The 15,466-nt window shown below is 44.4% G+C and overlaps 1 protein-coding gene across 16 annotated transcripts in view; it reads left to right on the forward strand.

Annotated features, from left to right (window-relative positions):
- Positions 1-15,466, forward strand: part of TLN2 (talin 2) — a 450,464-nt gene that overhangs the window by 359,026 nt on the left and 75,972 nt on the right. For all 16 annotated transcript variants that reach the window (XM_024349234.3, XM_063794170.1, XM_054666988.2 and 13 more), the window contains 7 exons: positions 509-598; positions 2,417-2,539; positions 3,882-4,025; positions 5,644-5,805; positions 11,789-11,929; positions 12,380-12,561; positions 13,669-13,801. In XM_024349234.3, coding sequence (XP_024205002.2) covers positions 509-598; positions 2,417-2,539; positions 3,882-4,025; positions 5,644-5,805; positions 11,789-11,929; positions 12,380-12,561; positions 13,669-13,801 — 975 coding nt within the window. The remainder of the gene's footprint in view (positions 1-508; positions 599-2,416; positions 2,540-3,881; positions 4,026-5,643; positions 5,806-11,788; positions 11,930-12,379; positions 12,562-13,668; positions 13,802-15,466) is intronic.

The raw sequence follows: 15,466 nt of genomic DNA on the forward strand, positions 1-15,466 counted from the left end.
CAAATGAACCATCACAGTGGACAGTTTGGGGGAATTACCTTCTTTCATGCCTTCCCATTAAAATGTTCCAAAATTGGAAAAACTGAGGGTTCTTACTAGTCATGAAGAAATGAATGAATAGCCTTTTGAAATTTAAACTCCTTAGAATTATCCTGCTGAGAAGTTGTGCTAATTGACCATGCATGTATTGCCTTGTATTAATGTTCTAATATGTTTTAAATGCCATCCTTTTGTGTTTACCTTGTTTCTTCTCCTTCAAAACTGAAAACAAGAGATTCTCATCTCTGGCAAAGCTAACCAGAGACCCCCTCTCCTATAATGAGCATCGTGTTGCTAACAGGAAATCTGAAGTCATGATACCATGATCTAAATTCTCAAACATCTGAGTAAAAGTGATCATGACCAGAAACTTGTATATGGAGGGAGAGTTGATAGTTGGCAGTTGATGTTGAATTTCTTTTGCTCTATGACATTTGCTTGCTTTTTATGTTGTGTTCTTCTTCTGTAGACTGTGAAGGGGATGTTGGACAATCCTAATGAACCTGTTAGTGACCTCTCTTACTTTGACTGCATTGAGAGTGTGATGGAAAACTCCAAGGTAAGACTGCCTATGCCGTAAGTCAGAAGTTAGCATTGCTTGTCAATGTGGGGAGAAGTTTAGATGTGCCTTCTGTGCATCTGCCTGTGGCTGGTCTGCAGGGCTAGCCACATGTAGCATGAAGCCTATTTGTGGAGCCCTTTGCCCAGGAGCTTCTCAAACTTGAGGGTGCATCAGAATCACCTGGAGGGCTTGTTAAATACAGATTGCCTACCCCCAAGTTTCTGTTTCAGTAGGTCTGAGATGAAGCTGAGATTCTACATTTCTGACTGTCTCCCAGGTCCTGCCCCTGTGGTCCAGGAACCATACTTTGAGAACCATTTCCTCTCTTTTTTCACAAATGGGTCTTATTGTAAGTCAAATCGTGTATTTTCTACACCGGAACTGATTTGGAAAGTCCTTCAGTGACTTGACTTATGTGGGATCCTCTTATGTGTTCTTTTGCAGTCTATTCATGGCATGCATTCTCAAGGAGGGTGAAATTGTTTTGTTTTGTTTTGTTTTGTTTTGGTAGGACATTGGAGAGGTGTTGTAAAAAAATTAAGATAATATGATGGCTTGTTACCCTGCTCCTATCTTAACCTTACTCAACAAAATCTTATTCTTTGGCATTTGATTAGGAAAAAAAACATAAAAGGCTCCTTAGTGGAACAATAATAAAAAAAAAAACTGTTGAGAAACACTCCTCTGTAGTAATCATACCAATGTCTTTTGAGAATGCCTTCAAATCAGAAGGTGAAAATCAAATGCAAGGGAGAAGAATGGATGTCGAGCTGTTGCAATCTGGCTTTGTAGCTGAAACATGGTCACTTTTATTCTAGCGGGGAAACATCTGTGCTGGTAATGTCAAAAGGACTCTGTTTGATTTGGGCTAAAACTAGAATTTCCTCATCCAGTACCTTTTATGGAATTATGGATTGTCTAAGAGAAAGATGCATACACACTCAGATCCAAAGAAATGGTTCCTTTTTTGCAAATCCTTATGTAAACTGGATTATTTTGTATATCTAAGCAATTTTAGGGAATTTGTTCCCTTCCAAGATGGCTTATTGACAAATAGTCTCTGCTTTGGGTTCTAGACCTGGCAATACCATAGTCTCTCCACAGGGTAAAACATCCTTCAGTTCCATCATTGTTGCCAAGGAAAATATGACCAGCCCTCCTGGGGCATAATGAGGGAACACCAAATTTGCATTGGGCACCCTGTACCTGCCCATGTGACCTTCACTGTGACCTTGTACAGGATGCATGACCACTCTGGGTTGGATTCTGAACACTAAAATCTCTTTCAGCTGTGATTGTAAAGATCTCTGAAGAAAGAATACACCACACCAGTGATTTTCAAAATAAGGCAAAATTCTTACAGTATTTAGGAAACATACTTAACAAAGATCTCTATTTAAATTTTACTGTCAGTAACTAGACAAATGATATCTGGAAGGGTGAGTATCATGCTTTCTGATTATGACCTCACCTACAGCTCGATGCATATGATTTTTATATTCTGGGAACTAGTTCTCAGTTTAGACCGTTCACCCATGAGTTGCCTTTTATAGACTCTACTATATTGTCTGTGTATATTAACTCTAACTGCTTGGAATATAGATAACTTTGGGGTTATACTTTCATTGTACTTATCTGTTTGTGGAATGGAAATGATGTAATTTTCTTCCATCTCTTTTTAATCCAAATAAAGGAGAAAATGTCAAATGTTCCAAATTAAGTTGCCTTGAATATTAAAGTTGGAGTGTAGCCTCCTTTACCGCTTGGTTTGAGGCAATGCTGGATAGAGAATGTTGCTGGCCGTTTGTTTTGCAGGTTCTGGGTGAATCGATGGCGGGGATTTCACAGAATGCCAAGACCGGAGACCTCCCTGCTTTTGGGGAATGTGTGGGGATTGCATCCAAGGCTCTCTGTGGGCTGACAGAGGCCGCAGCCCAGGTAAGGGGCTGGTCCCGATGCAGCCATGTGCCCTGTGCCAGATCCCTGTGGGAGGTGTGGGGGAACTCCAGCTGCACCTCTTTCTCCAAGTACCACCACAGAAACCATGGGAAAGGCAGTGGCTTCTGTGCTGGCTGGGGCATTTACACAAAACATGAGCCAGTTACCCCCGAGGAGCAGAGCAGCCATGGGCCAGGCTGGGGAGCATGGCAAGACTCAGTACAGACCCAGCATATAGGTTCAGAGGCCAACTTTTCAATCCTTTTAAAAGTTTTTCTTATAGATGAGTTGTTTGGGGTAGAAAAATAAGCACTAAATAATTTAAATTTGCTAAGGCTTTAGAAATGCGAAACTGTTATGTCATGCTCTTTTTAGGATCAGAGAGAGAAAAAAATTAGATGCCATCATGCAGAGACATGATATGGCACATTCCTTGCCCTTCTTTGACTATCCTCTGTATTTTCAATGATGATTGACCTCCCATGACAGAAGCTTCAAAGATGTCAGCATCTACTTTAAAGCGTTCATCATTTGACAGTTACCTTGAACCTAGAAGATTTTACTGAACCACAGAGAAACATTACTAGTTTAGGGGATGAAATTATCTACCTTTATCCTTCCCCTCAGATCTCAGGAGAAATGAAATAAGATCAAAATTCCTGTGCACAGATTCATTTTTTCTCTTTTATTTGGCTGACACATCTAAACGGAGTTGCAAAGAGAAGCCCTTCCCTTGTGCCCTCTTGTCCTCTTGGGAACCAAATGCTGCCTTTTTTGTTGTTTTTTTTCTGGGCCATCTTACTCAATTACAAAGTTAAGATCCGTTCTGCTATTGAAAATACTGACCTAAGCAATAAGGACATGCTTCGGTAAGCTATGAGATGAGGAACCCTAGGACAGGGCAGGCTCCACGGTTGGCTGACCCAGCAGCTCCACACCATTAGTCTGCATGCACCCACTGTTTTCTGCCTCTCCTGTCTGCCAGCCAAAGAGTCAGCTTCATGCTGAGGCTGGGCAGCCTCGTGATCACAAGATGGCTGCCAGAGTAGTCAGGGCTGCATCCATCTTTATCCATGCCCCCAAAGAAGAATTTCTTGAGGCTCTCTCCGAAGAACAAGGACACTTTGTTCCGTGAGCCTGTGATAAACTTCTGGTATGTCAAGCTGGCATAAACCTGTTCATTATTACACCCTTATTGGTGAGCGGGATGAGATGACCTTGACCGGTTTGAACTGAGGAGTGCCTGAGTGTGACAGCTGCATGTGTAGTGCGGACCATCATCCCCAGCAGGCTCACCTAGGAGCACGGAGCCTGAGCCGTGGTTTTTCTCTTCCTTTTCTAGGCTGCATACTTGGTTGGCATCTCTGATCCAAACAGCCAGGCAGGCCACCAGGGCCTAGTGGACCCCATCCAGTTTGCCAGGGCTAACCAGGCCATCCAGATGGCATGCCAGAACTTGGTGGACCCTGGCAGCAGCCCATCACAGGTAACTATTGGGGAGGATGTAAGATTTCAAGCCCTTAAGCAGCTCCTCTAGGTAAGTTGTGGGAGACTATGAGAAATTAGTAAAGAATCTTGTTCTTTCAGAGCTTGCAAAGGTAGCTAAATGCCAGCATTGTAGATAATGACTTAGGTGGGAGCAAATATTGCAAAATATGATGAATCTGGAAATTTGTAAGTGCCTTGAAATGGGGTGCCAGAAGGCAAAAGGAGTGAAGTAATCACAGTGAGATTGACAAGGAGTCTTCATTCATTTCAGGGGACGTGCATTGAGGGCTTGTTCTGTGCTTAGCTGTAAGGGGTCAATGTGCGCAGGGCTCCATTTTCTACCCCTTGGCTCTTAATGTGTTAGGCAAAGTTTGGAAAATGCAATGACCAGGGCACGATGACAGTGCCAGGGATGTGCAAAGGAAGGTGTGATTAATTCTCCAAGGGGGCTGTCAGGGCTCACTTCACAAAAGTGACGGCACTGAACCGGGCCTCAAAGTTGGGTAGAATCTGCAGCACAGAAAGAAGCCAGAGTGACATTTGAGGAAGAGCCAGTACATGTGACATTCCATAACACCTCTCATACCTGAGTGGCACGGGGTCCCAGTCACTTATTAAAACAGTGTGTACTGCAAGGAAGGAGAAGTGGCTGGAATGGGGGTGGTGGCGGAGGCAGTCTTGTTAGTGGCATGCCCACCATCAACCTGGGGCCCACGTTCTTGAGGCAGGAGAAGGACCTGAACAAAGAAGGAAACACAAGGACCATGTGGACCTAAAGCAGCCCCGAGAGCTGGTGTATCTGGGAGTCCTTACCCATCCAGCAAGGCCAAAGGGGTGTTACCAGCCTCAGCAAAGCAGAGCAGGTGGATTCAGGAAAGCAAATGAGTTGAGGCTGGCGGGGTGGAGCCTGTGGAACTTCCTGAGCCAGACACCTCGGTAGGTGCCAGCAGCCCTCCATGGATGAGGAGGGAGCTGTTGCACCTTGATATGTATTTTTGTCATCTGGATCTGGGCTCTACAGTATGGTGGCCACTGGCTACATGTGGCTGTTAAGCACTTGAAATGGAACTAGTCCAAACTGCGATGGGTTGTAAATACGCAGTGCACACTGAATTTCAAAGACTTGGTATGATAAAAAGATTGTAAAATCTCAATATTTTTAAATTGGTTATATGATGAAATATTTTGGATATACCAAGTTAAATAGAAGAAATTATTTCATTAATTTCTCTTGTTTCTCTACTTATTTTAAAGTGACTACTAGAAAACTTAAAATTGCGTATGTGTAGACCTTGGTCTAGATGCTATACCCTGGACCTCCTATCTGGGGTTCCAAAGGCTAACTGATTACATCTCCTTTAAGACTACCTGGGGCTCAGCCTATCCCACCACTATGTCAGCACCTCCTTTTTTCTTATTCTTTCTTTATTATCTGTGCTTAAGATTTCTTGCCTTCCTCTTTCTTGGAGTGACTTTGAGGGTGGCAGAACTAGACATGCTTGTAATTACACAGGCTCTGAACATGTGAGTTGAACAGGAACCCAGGGCTGAGGACCAGGGTGGACCCCTCTGCACTGTAGCATGGGGTACCCCCAACCTAGCTCCATGCTTTGTAGGTCCTGTCAGCCGCCACAATTGTTGCCAAGCACACGTCAGCCTTGTGCAATGCCTGCCGCATCGCCTCATCCAAGACGGCCAACCCAGTAGCCAAGAGGCACTTCGTCCAGTCAGCCAAGGAAGTCGCCAACAGCACTGCCAACCTGGTGAAGACCATCAAGGTAGGTCGCTGGACTACCGGCCTTATTCAACTCTGTAACTCCTGTTCTGGAGGGGGAAGGGGAACAAGATTTAAGCTCCACTCCTCTCCTTGTCTAGTGAAGCTTAACTTCTAATTCAGTCTTATGGTTTGTGTCACTGAATAGGCATCCCTTACTAATGGAGATACTCTTCTTGTAAAACCGACAGCCTTGGGCTCTACTAACCTTTTAGATGGTGGGGAAGGAGGCCTCCCCAAATTCTGTACAGGAGGAGCTTAGGGACAGAACTCTGGTGGGAAAGGGTTGGTTATAGGGCCTCTCTTAGCACTATGCTTGCGTAGCAAATACCCTGATTTTACTTAAATGATATGTTTACTTGCAGCATTTTGGGGTGGGCTAGTAGAGGCTCTCCCATCATTGCTGAATATATCTGGACCAAGAGAGTAGGTGGAAGGAGAAGGGAATGGGAGATTGTGGAAAAATCACTTAAAACATTTTCATCATCCCTTTGATATTAATTCTGTTTATAGCTGTTTGAATGTTTTAAGTGGAGCGTCAACTTTTAAAAATAGAGCATCTGGTGTTCATTAAAAATTCACCTTTGCATTAAGGTATATGGGCATGTGGCGGGTGGGCAGGTTCACTTGCAAGAAGCAAGTGGGAATCACTAGGCTGTAGTACTTGTAGGTGGGCGATGAAGCCACAAACACAGTCTGCCCTCAGCTAGGACCAAGCAGGCAGCAGGCAGCTGACCTGTGAGAAAACAGCCACAGCCTGGACAACAGACCACAGGCAGAAGGCCCAGCACCATTGTGCCAGCTCCCTCGACAGCCCCAGCCTTCAAAGGACCATTGTCATGGGAGGCAAGATACCAGTTCTGTGTTAAACCCTGGACACCACTGAAGGGAAAGGCATTGAAGGAGTTAACACTTTTTACTTAAGGGTTTTGTATTCATTCAGATAGGAGGTTTGGCTTTGCTGCTGGGACAGTCCTAGAGTAAGAGAAGTTTTCCCAGTTCTCTCCAGAGGATAGGACACTGCACACCTCATTTTGTTTTGACTACAAAAAGCCAGTGCAATTGCATGCAGAAATCAGTCAACAGGATGACCAAGCAGAGGCAAAAGGAGAGAACACCCAGCCCAGCGCTAGTTGGAAGCTGGCAGTCAGCACATGGGGCTCGCACCCCAGTCAGCAGCTTCTTAGCTATTTAAACAAAGAGTCTTTTTTTTAGAAATGAACAAACAAAAACCCCTCCCTATTTGAAGGCAAGAGTAAGCTCAGTTGAAATTGAATAAAGCCAGTGTCCAGGTTCCCCATGATCCTGGTGGCAGGTTACCTGAATTACCATCATAGTTCACAGTAATTAGGAAGTAATAAAGCTTACATTTAAAAATGTTTATTTTGTGCTTTAGGTATGTTACTCATTCACTCCATACAACCACCCTGTGCTTATCCCCATTTTACAGATGGGAATCTGAGGCACAAAGAGGTTAAGTAACTTTACCAAGGTGACCCAGCCAGGAAGTGGTGGGGCAGAATTCAAACCCAGGCCCCAGAGCCCCTGCTTTCAGCCCTGGCATGCTGTTCACCTCTTTGGGATGGAGAGACGAAGTCATCTCTCCAGCCTGGGAAGAAAGACCTTGCTGTGTTTGCAGGGCTTGTGTGTGAGTTTGGGGAAGTAAGGGTGGAAAGAGCAATAGAGTTGACAGCAGTGACATCGTTGGTTGCTGTGTAATGAGCTTATCTCGGTTAAAATCAATCATTTTCTGGTCGTTAAAAAACATTATATTTAGATGGACCAACGGAGTAAAAACAGGAAAGACACTCTTTATTCTGTCGAAATTTCTGGAGCCCTTTCTTGTCTGCCTCTTCAGTTTTAAATCCTGACCTATCTCTATATAAAGCATCTCTGTTAAGATCTCATGTTCTTTTCAGATTCTCCTCACAGTGTCAAACCCTCTTTGCAATTCCCTGCAGCAAATGAGCTCTCGTGATGGCCTAAAAGATAGGCCTGTGCAGAACATCAGGGGAGGAATGTCGGGGGGTTGTAACGTGGAAAAGATAAAGGCCTCCGTCTCCTGGCGCACCCTGGGAACGAGGAGCAATGCAAGAGGAACAGAAATGAACGTGCTGCCCCTCCGCATGTGGAAATGGGCCTGGTTTTTCAATTCCCATCGTGTGGCAGGGTTTGCTGGGAGCCATGAGCTTTGCTTTTAATTTACTAACAGGAAAGTGGTAAAGGTCATTTCACTGTAGCACATGGTACTATATACTGAATAGATTTCCTGTTTGAAGGAATGGTTATGTGTTCTGTCAAACAGAAAAACAAATGAATATTTAATTCCCTCAGTGCTTAAGACAGCTGCCCTGATAGCTGCATATTGCTCTTAAGTTTTATGCTGCTTAGTGCTGTTTTTTTCTTTTAACCATGAGGATGTGCCCAAGCCTAAATCCCAGCTGCCACACCCTTATAGTCATGAAGAAGGGAGGGGAGCCACCAAGAGAAGCACGAGGGAGCAGGAGCAGATTACCTCACACAGTGGCTCATCGGCATCAGTCACTACTGATGGCACTCTTTAAAATCCCAGAGCAGGGCTCCACGAGAATCCATTTCTGTGTTTCTGCCTCCTGCCAGGGATGGCTGTAAATGCTGGGCATGGTAGAAGGATGCACACCCCTAACCACAGCGGCTGTCTCTCCGAGTCACCACATACGCTGTTGCCTGCCTTTTTCCCTTCATTCAGCTCATTACCTAGTCTTGAATCAGATGTGTGGAATGGAATGTTATTTTAAATGTGCAGTCACTCACATTTGGGTGCCAAGTAGAAATTATGCAACAGCAGCGTTTGTTTTTCTGAGAAGTTGAAGTTTGGCCTTGCCCCTCACAGCAGAGTTAAAGCTCGGGGTTTTTGCAATTAAGCACTTTCAGTGTGTACCACAGACACCCGATCCAGCTCTCTTTAATCGAATTTGACTTGGCTGTGAGTATGCTTTCTTGGTCATCCCTATGTTTGGATTGGGAAAGTGGTTTCTTTAGAAGGAAAAGGAAAAAGGCTCTTGGGCTTTTTACTCCTTGTTCTGTTGCCTTTGTCTAAGGTCAGCAGGAGAGAAGGGAGCCAGGAGGCTCGGTTCATTGTTTGAGGCATGCCAGTGAGTAGCAAGGTGACCTTGTCAAGTCATGTCACTTTCCAGGTGCTGGTTTTATTGTCTGGAGAATTGGGGGTTTAAGCTTAAATTGTCTTTAGGGTCCCCTCTAACCCCCAAAGTCCATGAATCTTTGATTTTGTGCATACACAGAAATTGTTTCTCCCAGATGTCCGTGGTATTTTGCTAAGGGGGAACACTTGGAGCAGGCTCCGGGTTTGGGAGTGTTCTTGTTCTGGTGGGGCCTGGAAATATGGCTAAGTAAATTTACCCTTTCATCATTATGGCTGGTATGCCAGACGTTCTGTGACATGGAAACTCTCATGCTTGCTTGAAATTTCACCATTGGGCAGCTTTGAGTATTCAGTTTACTTGAGTGGCTCTGCTGTGCCCAATGGAAGCAGAGTTCAGAAGTGAAATAATACCTGTGCAAACTATCCTTTCTGATGCCGGATGCCTTTTCTGGATAAAATAACTTGTCCTTTTTGAGAATGGAAAATGATTGATATAGCTTGCTATTCTAGTTCATGTTATTCAAGGCTTTGACCTGCAAATAGCAATGGGCTATATGTTAATATGATTTTAGGGCCTGTGCTCAAAACAAAAGCCCCAAACAAACAAACAAACAAACCCTGTCTTTATTCTAATAGTGCTGTCTGTGACACCTACACAATTAGAAAACCATTCCTTGAGATTTCCCTTGAGTTGTCATCTTTTTAGTTTGAAGAAGTTCAGCTTAGGCTTAGTGGCTTGATTGGCTGCCCTTCTTCCCAATAGACTGAGAGGTTTGTGGGAGCAGGAAGGGGAAGAGAAAAGCTTGGAGAGGTAAGAAGCAGGAAGGGCGAGCAGCACCAAGGGAAGGCTGAGCATCTCCTGTTAAGCTGGAAGTCGTGTGATCCCAGCTGAAGGGGTATGATTGGAGAAAGCCATGTAGCCACTGGTGGGGCTGGGACCTGAGTTTCTTTCACTCCAAAGTCCACTCTTGCAATCAGCTTGCTTCACTCTTTTGCCTGTGTTTGGGCCCATCTGTGTCAGGCTCCTGCTGAGTGGCACCCACCCTGCCTCTCACTGGTGTTCTCAAATTGCTCTGAAGTCTGGTAAACCCCGACCTCCAGGGATCTACCAAACTTCAGAGCGATATTAACAGTGCAACAAGATCAGAGTACCAAAGTGGTTCACTTCTACGTGGCCAGTGCCGGCAGCATAAATCAACATTTACCAGCTATGTAAGTGGTAGTGAGAAATGAGGCTTTATATGTGAGCAAGAAGTAGCCGGCGTGCAAGGGTTTCCATTGGGCCTGGAAAAATGGCAGAACTGGAGAGGTGAGGGTAGGGTCAGGGCCTGTCTGGTGGGGGAAGGGCATGAGCCAAGGCAAGCCAGGCACTATATTAGCAAAAAACAGTAAATTAGCCAGGCTTGCGGGAATTCCTCTGAAAATATTAGCATTGTGGGTATGTAATTATTGTCCCAAGCTGCCAAGGCTTGATTGGAATGTAGTTGTTATTCAGAAATCGCCTTCAAACCAACGGTGGCTGCCTCCTCTTGCTCTATTGAAAAACAGAAATGCTCCCATCTCAGATCTGCTTTGCTTGGTAATGCCAGTGCCCCTGTTTTTTTTATCCCAATTGTCTAAATTGGCTTTATATGTTGCTCATAAGGGTTAAGTTAAAAGTTTAAGTGGTCATTTAACAAGGAAATTTGCATTCTTCTGCAAACATAACTGCCTTGTCAAGTGTAGCCTTTCGCTGGGAGGGAGGGTTTCTGTCATTGGGTCACAGGCTGTAGGTTCTAACAGTCTTGATCCTGAGGAGGTAGAGTCCAGGGCTGGGAACCTCATCGAAGTGTTGACCCTCTGTGAGCAGTCTGGCATGGATCACAGGCCACATTCCTGGATCCTCATCCATCCAGACCGTAAATCAGCAATAGGCCTGATCACTCAATGCCATTGTGTTACCTGCTGTTAGTTTTTTGTTTTTGTTTTTTTAAATTATGAAGCATAAGATACATACAGAGAAAACACGTTATGTTTAGAGTTCAGTGAATTTTCTCAAGTGGAACACCCCTTGGTAACTCTAGCCAGATTAAGAAACAGAATGTTATTGACACCCAGAAGCTTTCCTTATGCTCTCTCCGGTCTTATCTGCTCTTCTAACACCCTAGATTAGGAGGGCCACCTGTGTTTGCACTTGGTACTAATGGAATTGTACAGGAGGCACCCATTTGTGGGTGGCCCGTTTTGTTAAATATGATGTTTGTGAGATTTATTTGTATGGCTGGGAGTAGTTCTCATCTATTCCTTCTCGTTAGATTCCATTGTGTTCATTTCAGAATGATGACAGTTATGCCTACCTTGCCTCCATCAGTCATTAGGGAATATCCAGGTAAAACTTAGAAAAAGTTAAAAGTACTGCTTTAAAATACAATACAGCATGTTTATTGTTTGGAAGAGAATAGATTTAATCTGAGTAAAATGAAGGCAAAGATCCCAAGGATTGTAGTCTCAAAAGTGAGGAGGAAAGTAGTCCCGCTGCATGGTCTGGTGCAGGGGGTCACGGGGCGTTGAAGAGCAGGGTGCTGTTTAAATCTGTGTCTCTGCTTCCTGGGAGTGGAAAGTTGACTGTGGAGTCAGTTGTCCTGTGAGCTACACATTTGTCTTTAATTCTCCACAACATCTAACTGGGCCCCTCTGCTTGATGGCAGGGGTCTCTTTAATCAGTTCTTACTTATTGTTTATGAAGTCACCAAACATTTTCAGTGTTCCCGTTGAACCACCTTCTTTCACTAAGAGTTGATTACTGTGGTTCAGAAATAATTTGTGCTTCTCAATTGGGCAGAATCTCCCTGTTTTCTCCCATCAGGCCCTGGATGGGGATTTCTCTGAAGACAACCGCAGTAAGTGTCGCATCGCCACCGCACCCTTGATTGAAGCTGTGGAGAACCTGACAGCGTTCGCCTCAAACCCTGAGTTTGTCAGCATTCCTGCCCAGATCAGCTCCGAGGTAGGGAGTGTTTACAGGAACATCATACTAAGGTCTTTGACTAACTTTGTGTAGCACCAAATGAGTTACTAGTTAAAACTCCAACAGCTCTCTCTGTCAACATGTAGGCTACTGTTACTCTTGTCAATGATGGCATGTGCACAGTTAGTGAAACACAATGACTACACCTCTCTTGAGAGATAACGTATATGTAGAGAACAATCTTACTGCCTAGGTTTGGGGCGATTCTTGGGATGTGTCACACTCAAAAAATGCTATTTAAGGGGCAAACATGGGCTTGAGTCCCCGCCATGCAGACCCCTGGTAATCCAGTCTTCATGGTTCCCTGCCCTCTTTGTCTCCTTCAAAGGGCAGAGGTGGTGATTTGGCAAAGAACAGGACCTATCAGGGCCCGCGTCATTCACTCATGTCTTCGACCCTGACTTTGATTTCTCTGCTGTTTGGTCTCAGGGTTCCCAGGCACAGGAACCAATCCTGGTCTCAGCCAAGACCATGCTGGAGAGTTCATCGTACCTCATTCGCACTGCACGCTCTCTGGCCATCAACCCCAAAGACCCACCCACCTGGTCTGTACTGGCTGGACATTCCCATACAGTGTCCGACTCCATCAAGAGTCTCATCACTTCTATCAGGTCAGTTTCCCATCTGGAGGTTGCTGCCAGCCTGCATCTCAGCGGGGAAGGAGGAGGATAAGCCCACCAGGCTTTTTACTTAATAGTGATATTGTTGATCATTATCATCTTTTTCTTTTCTCTTTGGGGCCGGAAGCACTGGTCACAATAGTGATTGCTAACTTAAGTACTTACCATTTACCAAATACTACTACAAGTGCTTTATCTGTGTTACTTTATTTGAACATCACAATAGTCTTATAAGGTACCACTGTCATTATTTCCATTGTACTGATGAAAAAATTTAGGCAGAAAAATTTGGGTAATATCCCCAAGGTCACCTTAAGGCCCAATGGCTGTCTAATCACTGTACTACGTTGTCCGTATCTAGGAGTTTAGTCATTGAGCACCATTGTTTATTTAGCAGGATTTGTGGTTGCATTTAGTTTGCTAATAAGACAAAGAATATTCTAGGGCCTGCAGTAACTCTGAGCATCTCTGACCTTGTCGATAGTGGGAGCCTAAAAAGACATCCCCAAGTAGATATAACATTTCTGAAGTTAACCAGTTAATACCTCGCAGCATGAAATTCATCTTCCCTTAATTATATTTTGCTTCCTAGTTGCTTTTGAAGCTCAAAACCACAGTTAACTTTATTTCTTAATGCCTTGCAAAGAAAAATTCACTGCATGTTTTAATTCCTACTGTAGCCCAGGACTTTGTGACTAGTATGCAATGTAGAAAGCATAATATGTTTGCACTGGAAGTAGTGCTGACCTTTTTTTTTTTTTTTTTTTTTTTTTTTGAGTAAGAGTCCTGTGCTTAAGCCAGTGAATAGAAAATCCAAGTCCAAATTGCTTCCTTTGCAGTTGCCTGGTATCAGCCTAAGGTGGAGGGCAGGACCATATTCTTTCCACCAGAAATAAGTAGAGTTATCTGAAGTGTTAAATTAAGGAATGCATGGGCTGTGCAGTGAGACGTTGCCAACCAGGGATCAGGGATTCCTCCTGAAAGGAGGTGACTGAGTCAGGGAGGAAGTGGACAGGGATCCTGGCCCACCAGTGCTGGAGCAGGCTGTGGGACTTGAGCCCCATGGAGGCTGTGTCCAACTTGCACTGTTCCTTCCAGGGACAAGGCCCCTGGACAGAGGGAGTGTGATTACTCCATCGATGGCATCAACCGGTGCATCCGGGACATCGAGCAGGCCTCGCTGGCCGCCGTCAGCCAGAGCCTGGCCACGAGGGACGACATCTCTGTGGAGGTAAGCTGGGAATCTGGGGGCCTGCTTAGTCGCCTCTAGGTATGTCGAAAAACCTTAGCATCAGACTTGGAGGGGTAGAGGTTGTAGGGCCAAAATGTTTCTGTTGCTGGAGTTTCACCATTAGACAGCCATTCTCTGTGGAGCCAATCTGGGAACTTTTTGGAGAGGGTAGGGCAGATGCCAAGTAGAGAAGGGTGGCTTGGGGGAAGGAATACAGGTACTGGGGTGGAAAGTTCAAAAGTAGCTGAAATTTGGAGGGAAAATATCAATATCAAGGTAATTTAGGGGTACGGTGGGTACCGTGTTTGTTTTAACACATCAGTAGAGTGGACCTAGGTATGTAAATTTTGAAGAATTCTCTGTTGTCATATTTCATCAGTGTGCTTTTTAGTTAGTTGGCCAATTCAGCATTAAACGAATGCATTTGGTCTGTTCAGAGATCAAGGATTCTGCCCTAAGTTATTCAATATCCAGCATTTGAGGACTTTGGCATCCTATTATTAATTTAAAGCCACTTTGCCCTTTCTTGCTTGTTTTTCCAAAGTTTAAAATGGAATTTTCCTGCTTTTTCCCTTTGGGTTTTTTTCTATTACCTGTCCAGAGGGTCCTGATTTTTACTTCTATCTCTACCGAAAGCACAATGCTTGACTTGCAGAAGGTGCTTAATAAACATGGATGGTCTGTTTATTGATGTTTATCTTCCTGCCACTGAATTCATTAACAATCAGCTTTTGGCCCAGAGTTAGTATTGCTCATTTTTATTAATAGAGCTGTCTATTTCGCTCCACCTTCACCCTCCTATTTCCAAAAAAAGAAGGATTAAGTTTTCTCAAACTGTGTGGGATGCCAGAATTATTCTTTTGAATCTGTTATTAAAGTCCGTATGTATATGCATGCAGACAAGGGTACCACTTGATAAATTATCACCAACTGAACAGGCCTTTCAACCGGCACCCAGATCAAGAAGCAAAGTTGAGGCCAGGCGCTGTGGCTCATGCCTGTAATCCTAGCACTTTGGGAGGCTGAGGCGGATGGATCACTTGAGATCAGGAGTTCCAGACCAGCCTGGCCAACGTGGTGAAACCCTGTCTCTACTAAAAATACAAAAATTAGCCTGGCGCAGTGGCAGTGGCCTGTAATCCCAGCTACTCGGGAGGCTGAGGCAGGAGAATTGCTTGAATGTGGGAGGCGGAGATTGCAGTGAGTGAGCCGAGATCACACTGCCGCCCTTAAGCCTGGGCAACAGAGCGAGACTCCATCTTAAAAAAAAAAAAAAAAAAGTAGCAAAGATGACCAGCACCCCAGAAGCCCCCCTCATCCCCCCATCCTTTCACCATATCCTCCTTCACCCAGTACATCTTCTGTTTTAACTCCCTCACTAGGAAGAGAACCCTTCCCCTTTAATTGCATGTGCTCCCTAATCATACACCCTATTTAATTTAACAAACCATCTGTAATAAGACAGCACTGTTGCAATATTCTTGTGTTCTTGACTATAATCACATTATGAATATGAAGATAATAAGTAATTAGCTAAATAAAACCCTTGGCCGTCTTGGAAGTTTCTCTCTGCCTGCTCCCATCTGTCTCTGTTTCTCTTTTTCCTTTTCTTTTTCTTTTTCCAGGGTTTTGTTTTCAAGTTTGCATGTTAGTCTGCTCCTCTTG

Source organism: Pan troglodytes, chromosome 16 (assembly GCF_028858775.2).
Source record: "Pan troglodytes isolate AG18354 chromosome 16, NHGRI_mPanTro3-v2.0_pri, whole genome shotgun sequence".
In the NCBI taxonomy this organism is placed as follows: Eukaryota; Metazoa; Chordata; class Mammalia; order Primates; family Hominidae; genus Pan; species Pan troglodytes.